The 21,554-nt window shown below is 37.4% G+C and overlaps 2 protein-coding genes across 2 annotated transcripts; one reads left to right on the forward strand and one right to left on the reverse strand.

The window, feature by feature from the left end:
• Nucleotides 1–672: 672 nt before the first annotated feature.
• Nucleotides 673–4,764, forward strand: LOC120629458. Its single transcript, XM_039898400.1, has 5 exons — nucleotides 673–1,568; nucleotides 2,053–2,188; nucleotides 2,940–3,080; nucleotides 3,579–4,493; nucleotides 4,562–4,764. The coding sequence occupies exons 1-5, from the start codon at nucleotides 732–734 to the stop codon at nucleotides 4,762–4,764; spliced, it is 2,232 nt and encodes a 743-aa protein (XP_039754334.1). The 5' UTR covers nucleotides 673–731.
• Nucleotides 4,765–13,914: 9,150 nt separating this feature from the next.
• On the reverse strand, nucleotides 13,915–18,184 carry LOC120629286. The gene is made up of 2 exons (XM_039898185.1): nucleotides 17,759–18,184; nucleotides 13,915–15,700 (listed from the first exon to the last, which is right to left on the reverse strand). Exons 1-2 carry the CDS (start codon nucleotides 17,934–17,936, stop codon nucleotides 15,105–15,107), a joined length of 774 nt encoding a protein of 257 aa, XP_039754119.1. The 5' UTR covers nucleotides 17,937–18,184; the 3' UTR covers nucleotides 13,915–15,104.
• Between the last annotated feature and the right edge of the window lie 3,370 nt (nucleotides 18,185–21,554).

A 21,554-nucleotide genomic window follows, 5' to 3' on the forward strand; every position in this document is an offset into this window, starting at 1 on the left:
GATTCGCGCGAAACGTGACGAAACACAGAAACGTGAGAAACAATGAACAAAATTATTTTAATGACGTCACTTAATGAAATATAATCAAAGCTTAGGTTTTTTTTTTGCTGGCTCTATAACCTTTTTTGTTAAAATAATAAAATTTATACATTAACCCCTCAAGAAAACTCATTACCAACGGCATATAAGATATTTGACATATGAAAAACCTTAGAGCCCCTATAGGGCGAGATATATAATGTACCGAGATAACGGGTATAACGGGGACTTTTGAGTACGTGGTTGAATGACATATCGGGAGATTGTTACCTTCTTGAGCTCTTAAATTTCGTAGCTCAATTATAACCGATTTAAATAATTATTTTTGTACTATAGAGGTATCAGAGCGGTGCATCAGATCTGCAAAGTTTTGGTAATATGTGTTTAATTTTACCAAAACTTTGTGTAGATCTGATGAATGTTGTTGAAGGAAGAGGACAGAACTCCTCGGCGGACAGCAGCAAACCCCTAATATAAGGCTTAGCGATACTGAATAGTTGAATAAGATCATATAAGAAACCTTAGAACCCCTATAGGGCAAGATGAACCGAGATAACGGGTATGTAATGTAGGTAGTTTAATAATTAGCCCGCACTTCATTATGTTGTTCTACCAATAAACCATTCTGCGATAGTCCGTCGTTTTATTAAGTACATTACATTTTGGCGCAGTCGGTTATTTTAATTAAAATCATGCCTTTTGGTAAAATCGAGCCTTTTGACGTTAGTTCCCACAACTGGGATGCATATTGTCGTCGGGTGAAGCAATTTATTGCGTTAAATAACATCAGTGAAGATTTACACGTGGCCACGTTGGTAACACATGTCGGCATTGCATGTTACGAATTGATGTGCGACTTGTGTTCCCCGGATTTACCGGAAGACAAGAAGTTTGAACAATTAGTGAAGATTGTCAAAGACCACTTGGAGCCACAAAGGTCGGAGATCGCAGAGAGACATATGTTCCGGCAAAGGAAGCAAAGGCAAGGGGAGATAGTGAGTGATTATTTGAAAAGTCTAAAACATCTCGCCAAACATTGCAATTTTCGGGATTCTTTGGAGGTAAATTTGAGAGACCAGTTTGTTTCTGGCCTTCAAAGTGAAGATATGAGGTCACGATTGTTTGCCGAGCGGAACATCGATTATAAGCGAGCAATAGAACTCGCATTGGCGCTCGAGGCAGCGGAGAGACATGCAGCGGAGGCAGCGTCCGGGGCGAGTTCCAGCGCCATCTCGGAAGGGCTGCATCGCATCAGATCCTCACCAGCGCGCGCGGAGCGCGGGCGCATGAAACGGCGCGAGGGAGCGGGTGGCGTGCAGGCAGACGCGGCGGCCAGGGCCGGTGCGCTGAGCCTCGAGGGCTCACGGCGCGGCTGCTGGCGTTGCGGGCGCAGCGGGCATCCGCCGTCCCGGTGCCGCTACAAGTTCTACAGCTGTGATTCGTGTGGGCAGAGGGGCCACCTGAAGGTCGTGTGCGGTAATGTTGATAAGTGTAGTGATGCGGTTATACAGAAAAACACAAAAGGTCAGTTGTTTTTTTAATGATTCCGATGACAGTGTTTTAGATTTTTATAATATAATTTGCGAGGGTAATGACGGCCCGTATTATATCAAATTAAACGTAGAAAAGTCTGTAGTTAAATTTGAAATAGATACTGGTAGTAAGATCTCTGTAATTTCAAAGCATTTTTATGATAATCATTTTTCTAGCGTTTGTTTACAACATAAAAATTTAAGGTTAAGATCTTACACAGGTAGTGTTATTGAACCTCTGGGATTTATTATGGTAAATGTACAATGTAAAAATCGTTTGTATAAATTACCGTTGTATGTTGTTGAAAACGGCGGCCCTCCTTTACTAGGCCGTGCCTGGATAAGAATTTTACAAATCGATATCACAAATTGCCATAATTTATCCGAAAGATGCGAAAATGATAATACTATAGAATTATTAAGGAAAGAATTTCCCGAGGTTTTCGCTGATGGGCTTGGGACTTTTAAAACTCGAATGCAGTTGCATTTAGCTGACAAGACTCCAATTTTCGTTAAATCGCGCCCGCTTCCCCTCGCACTTCGCGCGCCGGTCGAGCGCGAGTTGGAGCGGTTGCAGCGAGATGACGTCATTTATAAGGTAGACCGTTCCGATTACGGTACGCCTATTGTTCCTATAATAAAAAAAAAATGGAGACATTCGTATTTGTGGAGACTTTAAGGTCACTATTAATCCGCTATTAAAAGATTTTCATTATCCTCTTCCACAAATTGAAGATATATTTGCTACCCTTGGGGGAGGCGAACAGTTTTCTAAATTAGACTTGTCCCACGCCTATCAGCAAGTGTTATTAACGGAGGACTCGCAACCCATGACCGCTATAACTACACACATAGGCACCTTCGTTTACAAGCGAGTACCTTTTGGAATAAAATGTGTTCCTGAGTATTTTGAAAAGTTGATCGAAGAAACTCTGTGTGGCTTATCCTCTACTGTAGCTTTTCAGGACGATATTTGTGTGACTGGCAAAGACAGAGAGACTCATTGTAAAAATTTACGTGCCGTTTTAGCCCGATTAAAAGAGGCCGGGTTGCGAGTAAATTGGTCTAAATGTGAATTCTTTAAGGACAGTGTAACATACTTAGGATACAAAATTGATAAAAAGGGTCTACACACTGATGCAAATAAGATAAAAGCTATTGTTTCGGCGCCATCACCGAAAGACGTAACGCAATTAAAAAGTTTTATTGGTCTCGTTAACTTTTACAATAAATTTTGTGTTAACATGAGTTCTGTATTAAAACCTTTATACGATTTACTAAAGAAAAATGTAAAATGGTATTGGAGTTGCGAATGTGAAAGTGCCTTCAAAAGAGTTAAAAACATTCTCAGTAGTTCGCCTGTGCTAGCACACTATGATCCCAAGTTACCGTTGCTGTTGTCGGTGGACAGTAGCGCGTATGGACTCGGCGCGGTTCTCACGCACCGCTACTCCGACGGATCGGAACGTCTTATCAGTTGCGCCTCGCGTACCCTTAATGAGGCCGAGCGTAATTATTCGCAGCTAGATAAAGAAGCCTTAGCCATAATGTTTGGAGTCAGCAGGCATGATAAGTATCTGTTTGGTCGGCATTTCATTTTGCGCAGCGATCATAAGGCTTTAAGCTATATCTTCGGTAAAAACAAAGGTATTCCGCAAACGGCGGCTAGCCGTTTACAGAGATATGCAGTTCGCTTAGCTGCGTACAACTTTGACATCGAATTTATTTCTTCGGCTAGAAACTGTTTCGCAGATGCGTTGTCTCGTTTGCCTTTAGAAGAAAACGTTAATCGTCAAAGTATCGTTTCAAGTAATAATAACGGAAATAATAGTTATTTATTTTTTATAGAGGACAAATTGCCTATAACGTTTCACGAAATTAAATATCAAACTGCTAAAGACACTACTTTAAACAAAATTGTAGGGTATGTTAAGTTCGGATGGCCCGAACAAATTGAATCGGATCGTTACAAACAATATCATTTAAGGCGGGAAAATATTTTTTTAGAACAGGGATGCTTGGTTTGGGGATATAGAGTAATTATCCCTGCCAGTTTGCACTCCGCTGTGTTAGACGAATTACATTCCGGGCATATAGGCGTTGTTAAAATGAAACAGCTGGCTCGGAACTATCTGTGGTGGAGCGGCTTGGACGCCGATATTGAGCGCGTGTGTCGCGAGTGCACCGCATGCGCCGCGCTGCGCGCACAGCCGCCGCCCGCGCCGCTGCACTCGTGGGAGTGGCCGGTGGAGCCTTGGTCGCGGTTGAATGTTGACTTTTTAGGTCCGTTTCGTAATAAATATTATTTAGTTATTTTAGATGCTCATTCCAAATGGTTGGAAGTGGAACCAGTGCCAAATACTTCGGCAGCTACCGTTATATCTTGCCTGCGCAAAATATTTGCCCGGTTCGGTCTATGCAAGGTCATTGTGAGCGACAATGGTCCACCATTTTCTTCATCCGAATACTTACATTATTTGAATAAGAATGGAATCAAGCGAATATTAGTCGCCCCATATCATCCATCGAGTAACGGTGCAGCTGAAAACGTTGTTAAAACTGTAAAGCTAGTATTAAAGAAGGCTATAATCGAAAACGTGAATTTAGAAAAAGCGTTATGTACATTTTTATTTACATATAGAAATACAGAACATTGTACCACTCAAAAAGAACCCTCCGTAGCACTTTTGGGACACAGGTTACGCGGCAGGTTAGATCTTTTACGACCGAATACCAGAGATGTCATTCGCGATAAACAATCAAGTCAAGAAGAACGTCGCGGTGGCTCATTGCGAGAAATGAGCACTGGAGACCGGGTTCTGGTCCGGAACTATAATAATAATTTAGTAAAATGGAAGGAAGGTGTAGTGTTGGATAGAACCGGTCCCGTCTCCTATGTTGTCAAAACAGACGATGACAATCGTACTAGTAGAAGACACGTTGATCAAATACTTGACAAAAATTATAAAAATCTAGGTATACTTTAACAGGCATGGTGGATAATGAAAACTCGGGAGAAAGAGAGATGAATGATGAAGCGTTCAAAAGTTTGGAGGTTGGGATAAAAAGTCATAAAATTGGTTTAGCCAAAAAGCCACAGATGGAACATACCCAATACGTGGAGTCGATATCTAACAATAAGCAGGTCATGGACAATAGCGGCCCAAGGCCATCAATATCCGTAGCCTATTAGTCTTACTTGTAGGCAGACATCCTCTTTCATAGGAGATATGGTTTTAGAGGATAGATTTACTACGCTGTTCCAATGCTGGTTTTTTGGACTCTTTCAACTATAATCAAAAGTTTAAAAGCGGTGATAGACTAGTGGTCAGAGCTTCGGGCTCCTTTTCACCTGTAACTTTTCGCAGTCATTTAAGGTTTTTTATTTTAAGAAATTTAGAATATCACTGGCTTTAACGGAAAACATCGAGTCTTAAGTCTGTAAGCCTGCGGGCTGCGAGTTCTCTATAACACTCCAAGGTATGTGAAGTCTACCACACATGGCCAGCGTGGTCAAACCCTCCTCATTCTGAGAGGATAGACGTGCTCGTGGTCGTGCGGGTGGTCCGGCAATGGTTGTTCACAAGTAAGTTGGAATAACCGGGAAATACGGCTTCAGATGATCTCCGAGGGATGGGGGTTGACGCCGTCCATTTCCCAACTCCAGGTTGGTACTGAAAATACATTAGCATTGAACGTCTATCAGCTGATTGAATGATGGAGTCATATGTGTGTATATAAAAAGTTACTTTTATTAATTCATAATCTCAGGTCGATGAAAATTAAATAGCAATTAGTTAAAAGTTGATTGACTCCCAAAAGCTAAGTTCGAATACTGGCTTCTCGTAAGTAATACAATTTTATCAAGTTTGGTAAAATTAGCTTCCTTTGAAATGCCCTGCCATGCACTGGAAGATGCTCGGCAGGAAGATGTTGGTGAATTTACGCCGGAACTCGTTGAAAATAAGGACCTATAGCAGTATTTCGGTACCTACTTATTTCGTGGAGATGTGGACTTAAAAAGTCAGAATTTCTAAATTCAGTCAATATGCTGATTTTTTATTTTGGGATCTACCCGCAAATTACTAGCAGAGTTTACTTTATTTTGTTTAGTTTTCAAACTACTTTTAATTGAAGCTTTTATTTTAAACTACTTGTTAATAGTTAGTATAATTGTTGTAAAATCAACATTGAAAAATCAAGGTTTACAATAAAAAATTAAAACAAAAAAAATTAAGTTATCCACCACGCTGACACGCTGTCACGCTGGCAAATTAAAAAAAAAAGTTTTCAAGACAATTTTTTGAAAAGATTTTTGTATTAAATGCCACACCCTATCCAAGCAAAGCCGTGGGTGCCGTATATGTCCACAAACTTTATCAACACCAGTCAATTCAACTGCTAAAGATCGTTCCAGTAGCTCCGGAGCCATCTTACCTCTTCATTAAAATATAATAGTAAAAAGTATAGATATAGAAAATGCTAAAAGCTAAAAAACATTTTTGTTAATAATATGAAATACGGAAAACTATACCTTTCAGAGCTTTGATGCACAAATCGTGTTAGACGGTATTACCCCGGAGTCCTATTTACTATTTTCATTGTTTTAAATTGCAGCACATACAGAATGTATTTACGAAACAGATTTAATTCCAAGTATGTGAGTTGGGTTTTCGATTCATTCGGTCCACCTAATTCATTAATTTCATTCGATTAATTTATTAAAGAAGAAACGAATCGTTGCTTTGTTTTTGCTCGGCATCAGTATTCTAATAAGTGTAAAGTATCGTCATCATCATAAGCCCATAACGGGCTAACAACTATTAGGGTCTCCTGTCACAATGACAAGAGTTTAGTCCGTAGTCCATAGATGTGTGGATTTCACCCAGGTGCGGGTTTCCTCACTTCATTTTTCTCCAACGTTAAAGAATATATATTCCTCTCGTTGGTTGGGGGGGGGGAAAGCATGCTGCATTGTTGCATGGCGATGCAGTAGTTGTTTCAAACATAAGTGACAAATAAACAATCAGAGATACTTTCGAATTTATAATATAAGAGTGGATAACTCTTTCCTCTTTATAATATTAACTGGGTACTGTTAAAATAAAACTATTTTTTACGCCATTGATTGCCTGGAAGAGATCGCTATGTAGCGAAAAGGCCGCCAAATTGTATATTTTGTGTAAACTTTTTATGTACAATTTTTCTGTATTTTAAGTAAAAAAAGGTTTCGGTGACGTGGAATGGTGCCAAGAATACTGGCTGTGTTTCCACGCTGAACAACCAGGCTCATTCTATGCACAAAAAAATAGCCAGCCCTTCTGTCACCAGAGTGATACCTTAAGGTATGTATATCTTTATTTTAAATAGAGTGTTCTGACAATTTTATTGTTTTTCGGACGTGAATCACGAACACATGCCTTTGCCGCTAAGAAAGTAACGAAAATAAAATCCAAATTGAGTGAGTGTTTTTTTTTTTCACCGGCTCTTATTTAAAACTAACAGTTCATCTACAATGTTATTAAACGAAGTAGACGAAAACATTACTATTATGTTTGTTTGTTTGTTTGAAAATGCACACACACATTTGATACAAAGTTAACACATATAATACAGAAGAAACAGAATAAAATATGGGGCGTGCAAAGACATAAATATATTCTATAAATATAAAAAAGAAAGTGTGTGGGTATGTTCCGTATAGGCTCCGAAACGGCTGGACCGATTTCAATGAAACTTTCAGGGAATCTCCGGATTGACCTGGCAAGTAATCCTGTAAAGTTTGGTGACGATCAGAACACTCCTATTTTTGAACTGTCAAACTGTCAAATACAGTTTTTATTTACTATGATAATATTCTATTGTTGGGTGTACATGGGTGTAGATAATGATCTTCACCCGCTCGAGAAGAGAATAGAAGATAATGAATACGGAGGGAAATAAGTGATTTAATATATTTTGAGACTTAAATTAAAAATTTAATGATGTGTTGTTTAAATAAAATAAAGCAAAAACTAGCCCGGCGAAGCGGGCTGGGTACGCTAGTATATTATACATATAGCTAAAGCGATCTCTTCCAGACAACCTTTGACGTTAGGAAAGACGAAGAAACGGGTTGGAACGGGTATGTTCAGAATTTTCAGATACAAATCCTCTTTTTGTGACGGGAAATTAATTACAGTCTTCACATCTACGCCTGAGGTTGATGAACCCAGGGCAACGCTTTGCAGGATGTGTTCCTTTCATGCCCTGCGAAGTATTGCTCTGTGTTTGTATAATAAATAATATCTATGTTGAAGCCACGGTTTCTACTAATGCTATCTGCTCGGTCAATTAATTATTAACCATAAAAAAAGAACCTACAATGCACGTCGCTAGAGACACTTAACCGTTTTTTTCTGTTCTATTCCACTAAGTAAACCCTATCTTATGAAAAGTAAAAATTTAAAATGAACTTTATAAAGCGAACTGGAAACCTCAATGCTGAGAAAATTAAACCGCGAATATTTAATGGATCTTACCTCAATTCCAAAAAGCCAACTGTGGTAAGAGCGAGCCGTTGACTTCAATAAGGTTTCGATTAGTTCGAGAAAATAACTTCCTTTCAAACTTTCTACTGTGTAGCGAGTTAGAGGAAAGTGGCCAGAAAGAGTAAGGCATAATAGTTTTAGTCTAGTTTTTTCTTCTTAAAATATTCTGGATACTACTTTATCCAATTGTATTACTTACTGTTTCTACACACATGTTTTAAATACATTACACAAAATTCTGAAACAGTTAGCTTATTGCCAACATTAAAACACCCAATGTCATAATAATCATTATACAACATAAAGTACTATTACTTACACATTTTAAAAGTGACCCTGATATTAACCTACCTTAAATATGTATTGTGGACTGAAGGAGAGATAGCCCAGTAGTTAGGACTTCGGCTTTACTTTCTGGAGGTCAAGTTCGAACCCTAGCACACACTCCTAACTTTTCTAAGTTATGTGCGTTTTAAGACGTTAAAATATAACTTCGACGACGAAGAAATAAATCGTGAGGAAACCTATATACCTGAGAGCAATATTTTCAAAGAGTGTGGAGTCCACCAATCCGCACTGGGTCAGCGTGGCGGCCTAAACCGTTTTCATCGTGGAGGGAGACCCATCTGCTATAGTAGACTATTAATGGGTTGATAAGATTATGATTATTATATAGCGTAGAGGGTCTAAGATCTACTATTCCTTTCCCATTAGACGCACAAAACTGCCCTAAACCTGCCTATGTCCAGTAGGACCTAAACGGCTTAATCTTTTAATGATAGTGCAGATATCGACTGAGAATAGCGTAGTCGGGTAACAGGTAGGTACAATTATCAAAATACCTCGTGCGTCTAGGAGGTAGAATAGACCGATCGTCTACGGATCATGAGATATTTTGGTCATTGTGGTGCATTTGCTACTCTTGTAAAGTTTAGTGTGTAGGTAGGCATCAGTATCTACGCTAGTGCATTAGGAAATTCCTGTAAACTAGTCGTAAGTTGGAAATAAATAAATAAAAAAAAAAAAAAAAATATTTAGCCTTGGGCTTTCCTCACCTGTGCAATCAAGAGTAGGCAAAGCTTTTTGTCTCACCATCATCATGTCGACCCATTAGCAGCTTACTACAGTGAACGGGTCTCCTCCCACAGTGAGAAGGATTTTCCGTAGTCCACCGCGCTCGCCCAGTAAGGTTTGGTGGGGTTCACAAGCCTTAAGAACTTTATGGTGAGCTATCAGTCATCGGTTTCCTTACGAAGTTTACTTTCACCGTTAAAGTAAGTGATATTCGAATTGCGTAAAAAGCACATAACTTAATCATTTAGATAAGTCCTAACCACTAGGCTATCACCACTTCCTACCTCTGTTTGTTTTTTTAAAGACCTTCTTCTAAAGACCATTGACCTACCACATACCTGAAAAAGCTATCTAAACTAGGAGTAACTGCTTTGTTACCGATTCAATATTATAATCGATCGAATACGTATAATTGTCGTTTTCGTGATAATTAAATTATTATGGGTTTAAATCGAAACTGAATGGAATAATAACAATATAAACGCGAACGCTAAACAAATAATTTCAGATAATTCAATAGGTATCCCATACATAACAGATACAATGGTAACAGCACAATAACGGCCCGTATACAAAACGGGAAATCCCTTTGATATTTCGGTGGAAAGTTTTCATAAAATAACGTTAATTTCCTACACAAAAGACAATACCGCACACTGCGATGCGTTCGGATATTTTAATCATCCTGCCATTTTATTGTATACGTAAGGCAATGCTACAGTTTTAATACTAACGTGGCTAATGTAAGTATTATTAAGCATTCTTGTGAATGTTTTCATTACTAAACGACAACATTTATGACTTTGACCATACTTTATATGAAGCAATGATAAGCGATGATATCCTAACGGTTCGGTTTTTGGTCTCTCTTTCGGAGGGGACCTAGTTCGATCCCTGGCACCACCTCTCAGATCTACACACATCGCCATCTAGCCCCAAAGTAAGCGCAGCTTGTGTTATGTGGACCAATATTACTGATGATTTTTTTTATGAATAATAATAATATATATATATATAATATACAGATAAACACTCAGCCTCTGAAAAAACATTCCTGTTCAAACGTTTTCCTGATGTGGACATCGAACTCACAGCCTTGGACTCATAAAGCAGGGTCGCTGCCTACTCAAGCTACCTGTCGCTTTACAAGTCTCCCTACTATCTGAGGATGGGGTCAAGCTATACCGATCCCCTCCTCTTTAGTGTGGGAGCCCTGGCACTCAGTTGGGGCGGTTGATAGACGTCCGGGAACTGTACAAAGGGTTCCCCGAGCGTCTAGTAAAACCAACGAGAGGAACATGCCGTGGCAGTTTTTAGTTTGGGTATATGGGTCCCACGTAACCTACGTCCTGCCCAAAAGGTCAGAGGTAGCCAGAAAGCATTTCGACGCCGACAAATGAAGGGGCGCTTTCCACTGCGCCAATCGGCCGTCTTACTATATATATTCCTTGCTTTAACGATGAAGAAAAATGCTGTCAGGAAACCCGCACCCCTGTGAGGGTGCGGGTTCTTCTTCCTCTATAGTTTTCTCAAAAGTGGGTGAAATCCACACATCTATTGACTACGGACTAAACTGTTGTCATTGTGACTGATTGTTTATTTGTTACCTATGTTTGAAACAACTACTGCATCGCCATGCAGCATTATTGCATGGCGATGCAGTAGTTTTGCTTGTTACGACCTACGCTGCGTTTACCGGTACGGGGTCGTTCCAGCACCTTAAGACCCTAACGTCCATCGGTCCTCCGAGCTATTATATATATTATAAAAAAAGACAGCACACAGCAAACCTTGGCTCCTAAGCACGTTCTAGAAACACTCTGCAAGCTTAGGCAGCTCTCTGGGCAGCTTGTTAATCTTCTAACTGGCTGGAGTATCCAGGCTGGAAGCCACATCAGCTGATCTGTATATAACAGAGAGACAATCACTGACTTCTCCGGCAATCGCTGATGACGAAGCTATCATAATATGCCTTTACATCAGTCCTTTAGTGGCCGTGGCGTCATCTATTAGGAATCATTACAGTTTCAATCAACTTTTGAAAGGCCAGTTTTTCAATGAGATACTTCAAACAAGACATATAATATGCATGCAAAATTTCAACTTGCAAGATTTAAATACAGAAGCGCCGAGACAGATAAAAACAAACAAAAGCTTTGTAATTAATAAAAAAATCATACATGCACGGAAACAGAACCAGGAAAATTTTTAGCTACTGAATAAGAATCTATTACAATTCCATCTTTATTCAGGTGAGCCACAGAGACTTAATATAAACATACCAAACTGCGTAATTTTACTAGAAACCTATTCTAAATTGGCCAAATGTGATCTTTGTTGCAAATGCAGCAAGCGTATAATAGCGCATTCACAATATCAAGTGGTCAGGTTTTAACATTAACAAAAGCCATAACGGCACGTAACGCCCGACCATAGCAATTACAGCTCAATGGGAGTGCCAGCGATATTTGTGCGATTAAGCGAGTAAACGTAATTAGTCGATAACATCGTTTGCTGGGCTATTGCTAGTTGGGCGTTTATGGCCCCCCTTTATTGTTATTTAGCGAGCGACATACTATTAGTTACCCACCGTTGGGCATAGGTATTCCCAGTCACACGGAGCGTAAGCAAAGGATCTTCAAATTTGAGTTTTAACTTCTATTTCAAAAGCTTAAGTTAAGTTTGATTTCACGTTAAGTTTGATTTACATACAAATCACAAACCCCAATTTGGGCTACATTTTTAAAAATCTTTTCTTAACGGATGTCTACGCTATAAGTCTTTGAAAATGTTAGCCCAATACCTTTAGCGATTTGAGTCGGTTTTAGAGGCTTGATAGATTACTTAGTCAGTTACCATTCCCTTTTATGTATACAGATTAATAATAAAAAAAATTAAAGGTAAAAATACAACCGAAATGATAAACTCTTCCTTTATTGAAAGCCGGTTAGTGAAAATAGAAAAATTGTATTTGGCTCACTTGAATTTTCGTCGGAGGTTGTCCGACTTGTTTTAGCCGTCAATTGCACATTAAAACGAATTTAAATAACGCTAACAAAGCTAAATATAATCTTATTAATTAAGACGATAGAAAAAAAATGGATGACATTAAGTGTTTTACCAGTTTTTCAATAAAGAATACTTTCTCGGAAAACAACTTAAGAACCGTTAACTGTATTTGAAATTTCGAAATTCGAAAAATAGCTATAATTATACCCGACTTAATATATTTTTCAAGCAAGCAAGCTAGCTAGCAAGGATCGTGTCGATGGACTTAGAACTTACACCTCTTAGCCCAGAAAACAAACGGGATTTATAAAAAACCTAAATAACGGTCCAACCATAACCAACAAAGTTAGTTACTAATATTTTAAATTACCTATACAGACATAATATTAGATACAACAGAGAAATACACAAGCTTTATTCAAGATACGATAAAAATTAAGAAATAAATTTCATTTTTGTTTCATTACTTACCCAATTAATGAGCTTTTCGTGATATTCTTAATATTACAATGACGAGGAAGTAATTAATTTTCTTGTTCAAAGATGTAAACGAATGTTATGTTAATGACATTAAGTCTTATTACTTTTTGTGTAACAAAAGTTTCAACGTACGCTGTTATGATTTTTTAATTAATTGCAAAGCTTTTATTTGTTTTTATCTGTCTCGGTGCTGCTGTATTTAAATATTGCAAGTTGAAATTTTGCATGTTTGAAGTATCTCATTGTAAAACTGACCTTTTAAAAGTGAATTGAAACTGCAATATTTCCTAGTATATGACGCCACGGTCACTGTAACACTGATGTAGAGGCATATTATGATAACTTTGGCATCAGCGATTGCCGGAGATTTCAGTGATTGTCTAGGGAATATTACTTTTTTGGATTGGATGGATGTACTTTTCTGTGCCTATGACAACGTGTATGCAAAACTTAATTACTTAATCTACGTACGTCTCAGCGGGTCCGTTAATAGCATGATAAAAGGTTAACTTTTTTTTAGCTTGAGTTCCAAACTATGAAAACTATTTATATTTGAATGTTCCAAATAACATCTTCGTTAGTGTCAGCTACGTTAAATAGGCAAAACACACCTGTGTTTTGTGCTGGGTGCAACTTATTAGTAGCAGCTGTAGCAGTTTGAGTTTTAATCTTGACTCGCTGTAAAATAGAAATTTGGTTGAAAATTTTATAAAACTTTTCTTACCTTCTAATTTGATAAGTAAGTACAAGGAAAGGTTTTTAGTGTTTTGCTTTAATATTATAGAGCTTTTGGATAAGTATATCTACTTGCATCTAATTTAATTAAATATTGTGTAGCCACCATGTCAGGGGAAATTATTTAAATAATATAATAATGGAATGTTGGATATGGGGTGAAATACCGCAGCTTAGGGCATAAACTGCGTTAAGCGTGTGCACGCACGTGAGCACGTCGCGGGCCACGCTTCTGGTGCACGCACGTGAGCACGTTCGCGTGCTTATGCGCGGGCATCGGCGCGTGCATCCGCGTACGCAGTTTTCTCAGTACAATTTTGACGTTGGAGGTGTACAGTCGAATAAGTAATAATGGATAAATTAATGTTGTATTATTTATCAAGACGACGGCGACGACGAATTGCCAAAAAAAGACGCCAGCCAGTAAGCCCGTTCGTTGAATCTAGGTTACTGTGCGGGGAATTCGTGGTGAAGTTTGGTATATTAAGAAAAAATGAAAGGTTTTTTTTCAAATATTTTAAAGTTTCATTACAAGTCTATGATGAATTATATTCAAAACTGGAGCCCTATTTGAAGACTAACAATCTACGATTGAAATCTACGTCAATCGTATCACCAATGGAACGATTTGCAATGACATTGCGGTAAGTAAAGACATTTCGATATTAATAATCATCTTTATTCATGTAAAAAAACAGTCATTATTTAACAAAAGTTTAGAACACTCATATTTTTTGCCAATTTATGTAAGTCACATTACTGTTTAGCCACATCAAGCAAGAAAGAAGAAGAAGTTCTTATTGTTTCGGCAGTGACACCTGAATATGGCTTAAAATGTTTTTCTTGATGTGGTTCACGGACCGAAACACATAACCGCACACTTATTAATCATCATATTAATCACAGTTTCTTATATTTATTAATTATATTTTGTTATTTCTAAATTACACAGTTTTATCTTTTTCGTTTTTTTTTATCTATACCTACTTATTCACTTATTTTTTTATATACTTAATCACAACAGTCATCACAGTGTCTTGCATAAACGCTACGTTACAATTAGTCATTGATTATTCATTTGAAATACACTAATAAAATCACAGGTTCAAGTTTAAAATAAAAAAACACAATAACAGTTAAAACAGTACAATAAGTCTAAATGTCTTAATTATAATAATATACCTACCTTACAAAGTATTAATTATAATGACGCATATTGATTGCAAGTTTTTACATATGAATATTTCCCTTATTAATTATTCCCTTCTATTACTAGATCGGGTACTAATATTATTTTAAATTCTTATTTATCATCACAATCATAATCACAGTTTACTACATAAAAGATTAAATTTAAGAAGAGGACATATGAAGGAGCAATGTTATGAGTAGGTTCAAAAAAAAGGTCCATTAAGTAAAAAAGGGGTCTATTGATACACTTTTTTATTTGACCCCAAAATAGGGTTTAAGATAAAAGTGTCCGAATCGACCCCGTTTCTTTCCTTATGAACATGACACCTCAAGGCTTGTAAACTTTTGGCGAATGCCCTTGTATATCATAATAATTGCACATGAGACCAGAAAAATATAAATATAAAATTGCGCTTTTTACTAACTTAAATAGTTCTTCATGTTCTTCTCTTTCTTTTGTTCTTAATAATTAAACAGTCTTAATCAAATCTTCAAAGTCTTTCTTGTTACCTATTTATTCATTGTTCGTATCTGATCTTACATTTAAGGATTCTAAATCATTCGTTACCGTATTTTGCGTTAATGAAAGGTCATCAATGGTAATAATCATTTCTTTTTCAATATCAATTAAAGCTTGTAATACTTTCGTACGAAATAATAATTTTTTAAAGCAACTCAATTTTTTTACAGTTGGTAATAATGACTTAAAAAAATTCAAGTCTTCGTCCATATTATCTGCAGTGTTATTCTTCACGTAATTTAACAACTCTAATTCGAAATCAGTTGGCGATTCGCACTTACGTTTCTTGGAAGATCGTGTTTCTTTGGTAACGCTGGAGCTGGTGCTAGGTACATTAATCAAATCTTCTTCAATAATCGTATTATTTTGTGAAGTTCTCGGTGACGCGTTTTGCTCTACTGACTGATTAAAATTGTCTGCCGATTCTTCTCCTTGAGTATTCGAGTTTGAATCTAAAAATGACAGCATGTTATAGTAAACGTATGTTTTATTTGCCCTGGAACCGGAGCCTGATTTAAGTTTTTTTTTAGTAGACCTCACTCTTATATAAGTGTCTCTTGCAGTTTTCCATCTTTGCTGCAGCTTTTTCACTGAAACAATAACACAGGTATTTTATTTTATTACAGATATTTAGTTAGTGGACATACCTTCGTCGATATTCATCTGGCGTATCAGACAGGACTAACCACGGTCAGAAAAATAGTAACAGAAGTTTGTCAAATTATAATTGAAAGGTTAAAGGAAGAATGTATACCAAAATTTTCCCGTGCGCTATGGGTAGAGACTGAAAAAGGTTTTTTAACGCAAGCCCAGTTTCCTAACTGCATAGGTGCAATAGACGGAAAACATATACGCATTATAAGACCTCCACATAGTGGTTCCCTCTATTACAACTATAAGCATTACTATTCTATTGTACTGCTTGCAATGTGTAACGCCAACTATGAGTTTACCTATATAAACGTTAGGAGTGCAGGGTAAAGAATCTGACTCCGCAATTTTCACACAAAGCCGATTGTACGAACAAATCAACAATGACTTAATAGATATTCCTCCTGCCAAAGCATTGCCCGTAATACACAATGATAAACCAACCAACATTGCTGCAACCGCAGCTTTGCCCTATATTATTGTAGGAGATGAAGCATTTGGGTTATCTAGCCATGTCATGCGGCCATATGCTCGAGCTCTCGATTTAAACTACAAAAAAAAAATATTCAATTATAGGTTAACGAGAGCGCGACGTTATATTGAGTGTACATTTGGTATCATGGCTAATAAATTTCGCATACTCCATCGTCCATTGAACGTTGGAAAAGACAAAGCAATTTGTTTTCTTAAAACAATTTGTATTTTGCATAATTTTATAAGATCAAGAAGTCAAATTAATGACTTTCATGATATTGTCATTATACCAGACCATATACGTTCAGTTCGGGGGTTAATTGGAAATACCCACAGAGATTCGTATACATTACGCGATAGCTTCGCAGATTATTTCGTTGCAGACGGACAGCTGTCATGGCAAGATCGCAGTATTTATTGAAGGCTTTTTTATAATTTATGTACATTCAATAATTGAATTTTCACGGTTTTTTACCACACATTTTTTATTAACATAGCAGGCATATTTTGACAGCAGCATAGCAGACATTTTATACCTAATGATTTTATTTGTTAAATTCATCGGATGTAACCAGTTGCGCCGCCATGACAGTCGAAAATTATAAGAAATTCAGTATTCTTACATTAAATAGGTAAAATGTTATGTAATTACGCATAAAATGAAACTTTTTTTCTTTCATTACACATCCAGTGATGTGTAGTTTGTACAGTGTCTAAAAACACAAGTAGGCATCTTTTTTACTAAAATATTATTGGTACTCAAACACATGTAGACGCGACACCGATTGGAGCGTGACTAACTGCATGGTAGGCAATTACCTTCCATTGCTCTTGCCTTTGAAAGCGGGCGTATAACTAATCTAGTTATATAAAATCATAGGATGTAACCAAATAACTTAGATTGTTGTAAACTAAAGTTGAGAGATGTCAAAGAAAAACCTACAAAACTACAAAACGCACGCTTATTTTACAAAGTTACTAGCCCAATTCTAAAACCAATATAATAAATATTTTAGTTGATAATTGTTTTATTTATTTACCTACCGATCCACTGTTTCTGCCCTAAAATGATTTTGAACCCTAAATACACCGATAGTGTGAAGTAGTGTGAAGCTCGCAGTCGTGAACATACTGGTTGTCTCGTGACGCGCAAAATGGCGGCGACCGCGTGGCCGAAAGAAAGAACTTTGGAATTTATCGAGCAATAATTATATAAAACCATACCAATATTATGGGACATTGTTCACACGAATTTCACAATGTTCAGAAATACGCAGTATCTCTGCACTAGTTTTGAATATAAGCATGATTTTATATTTACATAGGTAAATTATTGTAAATATTCCGAGTTTTAATTTTATAGTTGGATTAATTGTTGAAAACATTTAATTGACACAAATACAATTGAAATAACTAATTATATATAACTAATTGCATAGATTATTAAAAATAAAAATTAGGCGCAAAGAATAGTTTACCTAACCTACGTTATTATAAAATAAAAAAAGAGTGTAGGTACTTACCTTGTATGTTTTTTTCTGCTTCACTCCAGTCATCAAAATTTTCAAACAGTACTTTACAAATGTCTAGCCATGCTTTTGATTTAGCGTCCCGGTCTTTAAATATTTCGCTTGATTGGTCCCATATGGCAGGACGACACTGAACTTCAACAATTACCCTTTCTGTATCAAAATTTGTCATTTTTTGTTATGGGCCGGGCACGCGCGTGCGGTCGGTTCGAGATAGCGCTGTCAACTGAACAAGCACGCGCGTGCACCCGCTAGCGGGCTTCGCGCGTGGACCCGTCCAACGTGATGCGTGATCACGTCGCGTGCATGCGTGCCCCATTGCACGGAAGTATCACGCGACGGGCTCACGAGCGTGTGCACGCGCATGGGCACGCGCGGGTCGTTTTTGTATGGACACGCGAGAGGCACGCTTAACGCAGTTTATACCCTAAGGGTGTGCGTACACGAGCTCACTTTGTTTTCGCAAAAGTTTTATTTACCATATAAATAGCATAGTTATAAATAATTTTATGTAGACACAAATACCCTTATCATCGTCCTAAGTCTATTATTGTCGCACTGCTGGGTGCGAAATGCAAGTTCTTCTCTTAGAGGTGAGAGAGTTTAAGGAAGAAGAGAAACAGGAATATGGCATTGTATATTGCTGCTATGAAGCTATGGTGACTTCGGACCCCGGCACAAACCTCTAACTTTTCTAAGTTAAGTGCGTTTCAAGTAATTCAATACAACTTTCTTTAACGGTGTAGGAAAACATCATGAGGAAATTTTGATGCCGGAAAGTTTCCTGTAACGTTCTTAAAGGCGTGTGAAGTCCACAGGTTTTGATATGATAATAATGATGATAAAACGCTGCCAAATTTCATAGCTTGAGACACCTGCATTGGTCTCACTCACTTACTTACTGACTACTGGGAAATATAATAATTTGTTCAACTTTAATGTTAAATGGTTTTGTAAATCTATTAATTTTCCCTCCTAAATCCTAAGTTAACTTCTAGAATGGATACATTTGTTACGGATTTAATCAATACCTGCAGTATTTTATTATTGTGTGGATCATATAAAGAAACGAACAGGCAGATACAAATTGTATAAATACGTTGTACAAAAGAAAATAGTCCAAGTGAAGAAGAAGAAGACAAGAGAAATCACTACGCAATTACCACACAGAGCCTTTATTCCAGAGCCTGAAGTAAGTAATATACGAGTAAGTTGGTAGAAAACAAAAACAATTTCCATCGAAAATAGCGCATATTTTACAATATTCCTCACGATCGGGCAGGCTCTTTGTCTTGTTTCTTTTTCCTTCATTTTTCCCGCTTGATTTGTGTTCTATGAGTGTTCCGCCGCGCTCGATTCCGCTCCGGAGAATATTGGATATCTGTCTTAAAGTTATAAGATTTCGCATACCGACTTCAAACTTTGACTTGTGTAACGTGCATCCGCGTTTGAATCGCTATCGATATTAGAATGTTACACCTTTAAACATTTTTTATTTTTACTATTAGATAGGCGTTTGGAAATAATCACGTTTATTGGTCGGTGCGCTTTTTTGATTATTCTTTTATTTATGTTAACTCAATTACAGCGATATACATAAACTGTCTCTGGTTTGTGAACTGTCTCTAGTTTTGTGGTTAATGATCACGGGTTCCTGATTGCTGAATCGGGGAAAACTTGTTACTCTTGACTTTTTCTGTCAATATCTTTTTACTACCAGTCCTAAGTTTGAAATTTGGGGTTTTCCAGAGCGTGCCTTTAACGCTACACGACACGCTAAGCCGTCGGTTATCTTGTATTAGAAAACATTATATTTTTATATTCCACTTTAAGTTCTTCACTGTAAGCTCTTCACCTGCAATCTCACCCGGTGGTAAATGATTATGGCTGACTGGCTAACCTGTTAAGATTATGACAAACACACTCGGTTTCTACGCAGCAACGTTCCAGGACACTTAATCGCTGGGCGGCATGTTGTTGTCCCCCACCAGAAAAGATCAGAGATAATTCGGAAATTATAAAGTCCCAATCTCCCGACCCCAGGTATCGAACCCGGAACCTCTACGTGTAAGACAGCACTCATTACTGAGTCAGGGAAGTCGTCAAAACCCTCATCAGTGAGCTGTGTGCCACATTGAGACTATAGCCTTGTATGGAACTCGGCGCATATTGACGTGACAGTTTTCAGTTTAGACTAAATATAGGAGACGATCTGTTGCTGTATTAGCTGTTCGTGTGCGCGTAACTTAAGGAATGCGGTTTTTCAATGTAGTAGTCGCAAGAAAGCGGATTGTTGACCCTTTAAAAATCTAATATATTTTATCGATTATTGTGGCCAAACAAGACGCCTTGGTTCAATGGCGCATCGGCAAGCAAAAAAAAAATAACTTCAATCATCTCTATTATAGGGAGTATTCTAAAAAGTTTATTCAACTAATAAAACCTTTCCTCACCTATATTCATCATCATCATATCAACCCATTACCGTCCCACTACAGGGCACTGCCCACCTGATTTCCCGCTTGCCTGACCGCCTGTCTTCCCGCCTGTCTGCCCGCCTGCCTGCCCATCTGTTTACCCGCCTGTCGGCCCGCCTATCTGCCCGTCTATATGCCCGCTAGTCTGCCCGCAAGAAGATTGTAACAAATTAAAAAAAAGAACATTAAAAAGTTGCATCCAAAAAATCCTCTTCTAGAAATTAGGTATGCCTGATGATCAAGAATACTAGAATCCAAAGCCGGAAAGTCAATTATAACTGTAACAAATTTGTGCAACACAACCAACAATTAATGTCTGTATCTCCTCATTTAACTGCTACAAACGTTCAAAATAACATCGCAACCAACATTATGAGCGTGAATGAACATTGAATAGTCACGTAAGGGAATAATTTATCAAAGTCACGTCACTGGAGCACGTTCTTGAGAAGAGAAACACCTTTTTTCGGAAACTTCCCCTGATCGATCCCTACTTATTCGTTATTGATGTCCTACTATATTAATGGGGTATAATATATTTTGATCAATTATAATGCTACATTTTGGTGTTGTAAAAAAGTACTTAGTTTAGTTACATAAGTTAGTAACATCTGCATACCTGCATATTGAGTACCTATTTGATTTTATAATATGATTAACCTACCAATGCATTAATTTAAAAATATGTTAAAATATATATAACAGCGAGTTTATCATGTAATTAATTAATTTCTTAATGATTAGGTTGCTTGTAAGCACTCGGTCCTGCTTTCATCTCTCATAAGATAGAAAAATTTAACTTAAATACTAAACTGCAATTGTTGGAACTGCTGCAATTTCTATTCTTCTCACCAGAATCAGCCCTGCGAATCAAGCGTAGAGTCACGAGAAACTTGACGTCCTAAAATTAATTCTGGATGCAAACATAACAATACCTGGCTAAGGTTGTTATCGGCCTCTCTTTAGGGGGCATCTGATACCCTTGTAATACTAAATAACCCCAAGTTTAGTGTTAGCGAATGTAACTGGCACCGTTATTACCTTGCTTCGATGAAAACATCAAAAAATTCTTCAACTAAATCTAATGAAATGAAGGAAGTTTAGACTTGGAATTACTAAGTCAATATCACGATAAAATAAGAGCTGGAAATTAATAAACGTCATCCGGTCCAAGCCAACTTTCAAATCAAAACGTTTTATTTACTCTCCATACCCAGTAGGTATTATACTCTAGATGGATCAAGCGTATATTTTGCCATCCTTAATCTATAATGCCAATATCAGTAATTGCGTTGATATAAATTTTTATTATC

Source organism: Pararge aegeria, chromosome 14 (assembly GCF_905163445.1).
Source record: "Pararge aegeria chromosome 14, ilParAegt1.1, whole genome shotgun sequence".
NCBI lineage: Eukaryota > Metazoa > Arthropoda > Insecta > Lepidoptera > Nymphalidae > Pararge > Pararge aegeria.

What these genes read in the sequence shown, in the direction of transcription:
- LOC120629458 (XM_039898400.1), top strand. Translation starts at nt 732, where the DNA reads ATGCCTTTTGGTAAAATCGAGCCTTTTGACGTTAGTTCCCACAACTGG. An exon ending in AGAAAAACACAAAAGGTCAG is followed by an intron (nt 1,569 to 2,052) that starts TTGTTTTTTTAA and finishes ACTCGAATGCAG; the next exon opens with TTGCATTTAGCTGACAAGAC. An exon ending in CAAAACAGACGATGACAATC is followed by an intron (nt 4,494 to 4,561) that starts GTACTAGTAGAA and finishes ATACTTTAACAG; the next exon opens with GCATGGTGGATAATGAAAAC.
- LOC120629286 (XM_039898185.1), bottom strand. Translation starts at nt 17,936, where the DNA reads ATGACAAATTTTGATACAGAAAGGGTAATTGTTGAAGTTCAGTGTCGT. An exon ending in AGCAGAAAAAAACATACAAG is followed by an intron (nt 15,701 to 17,758) that starts GTAAGTACCTAC and finishes TTATTGTTTCAG; the next exon opens with TGAAAAAGCTGCAGCAAAGA.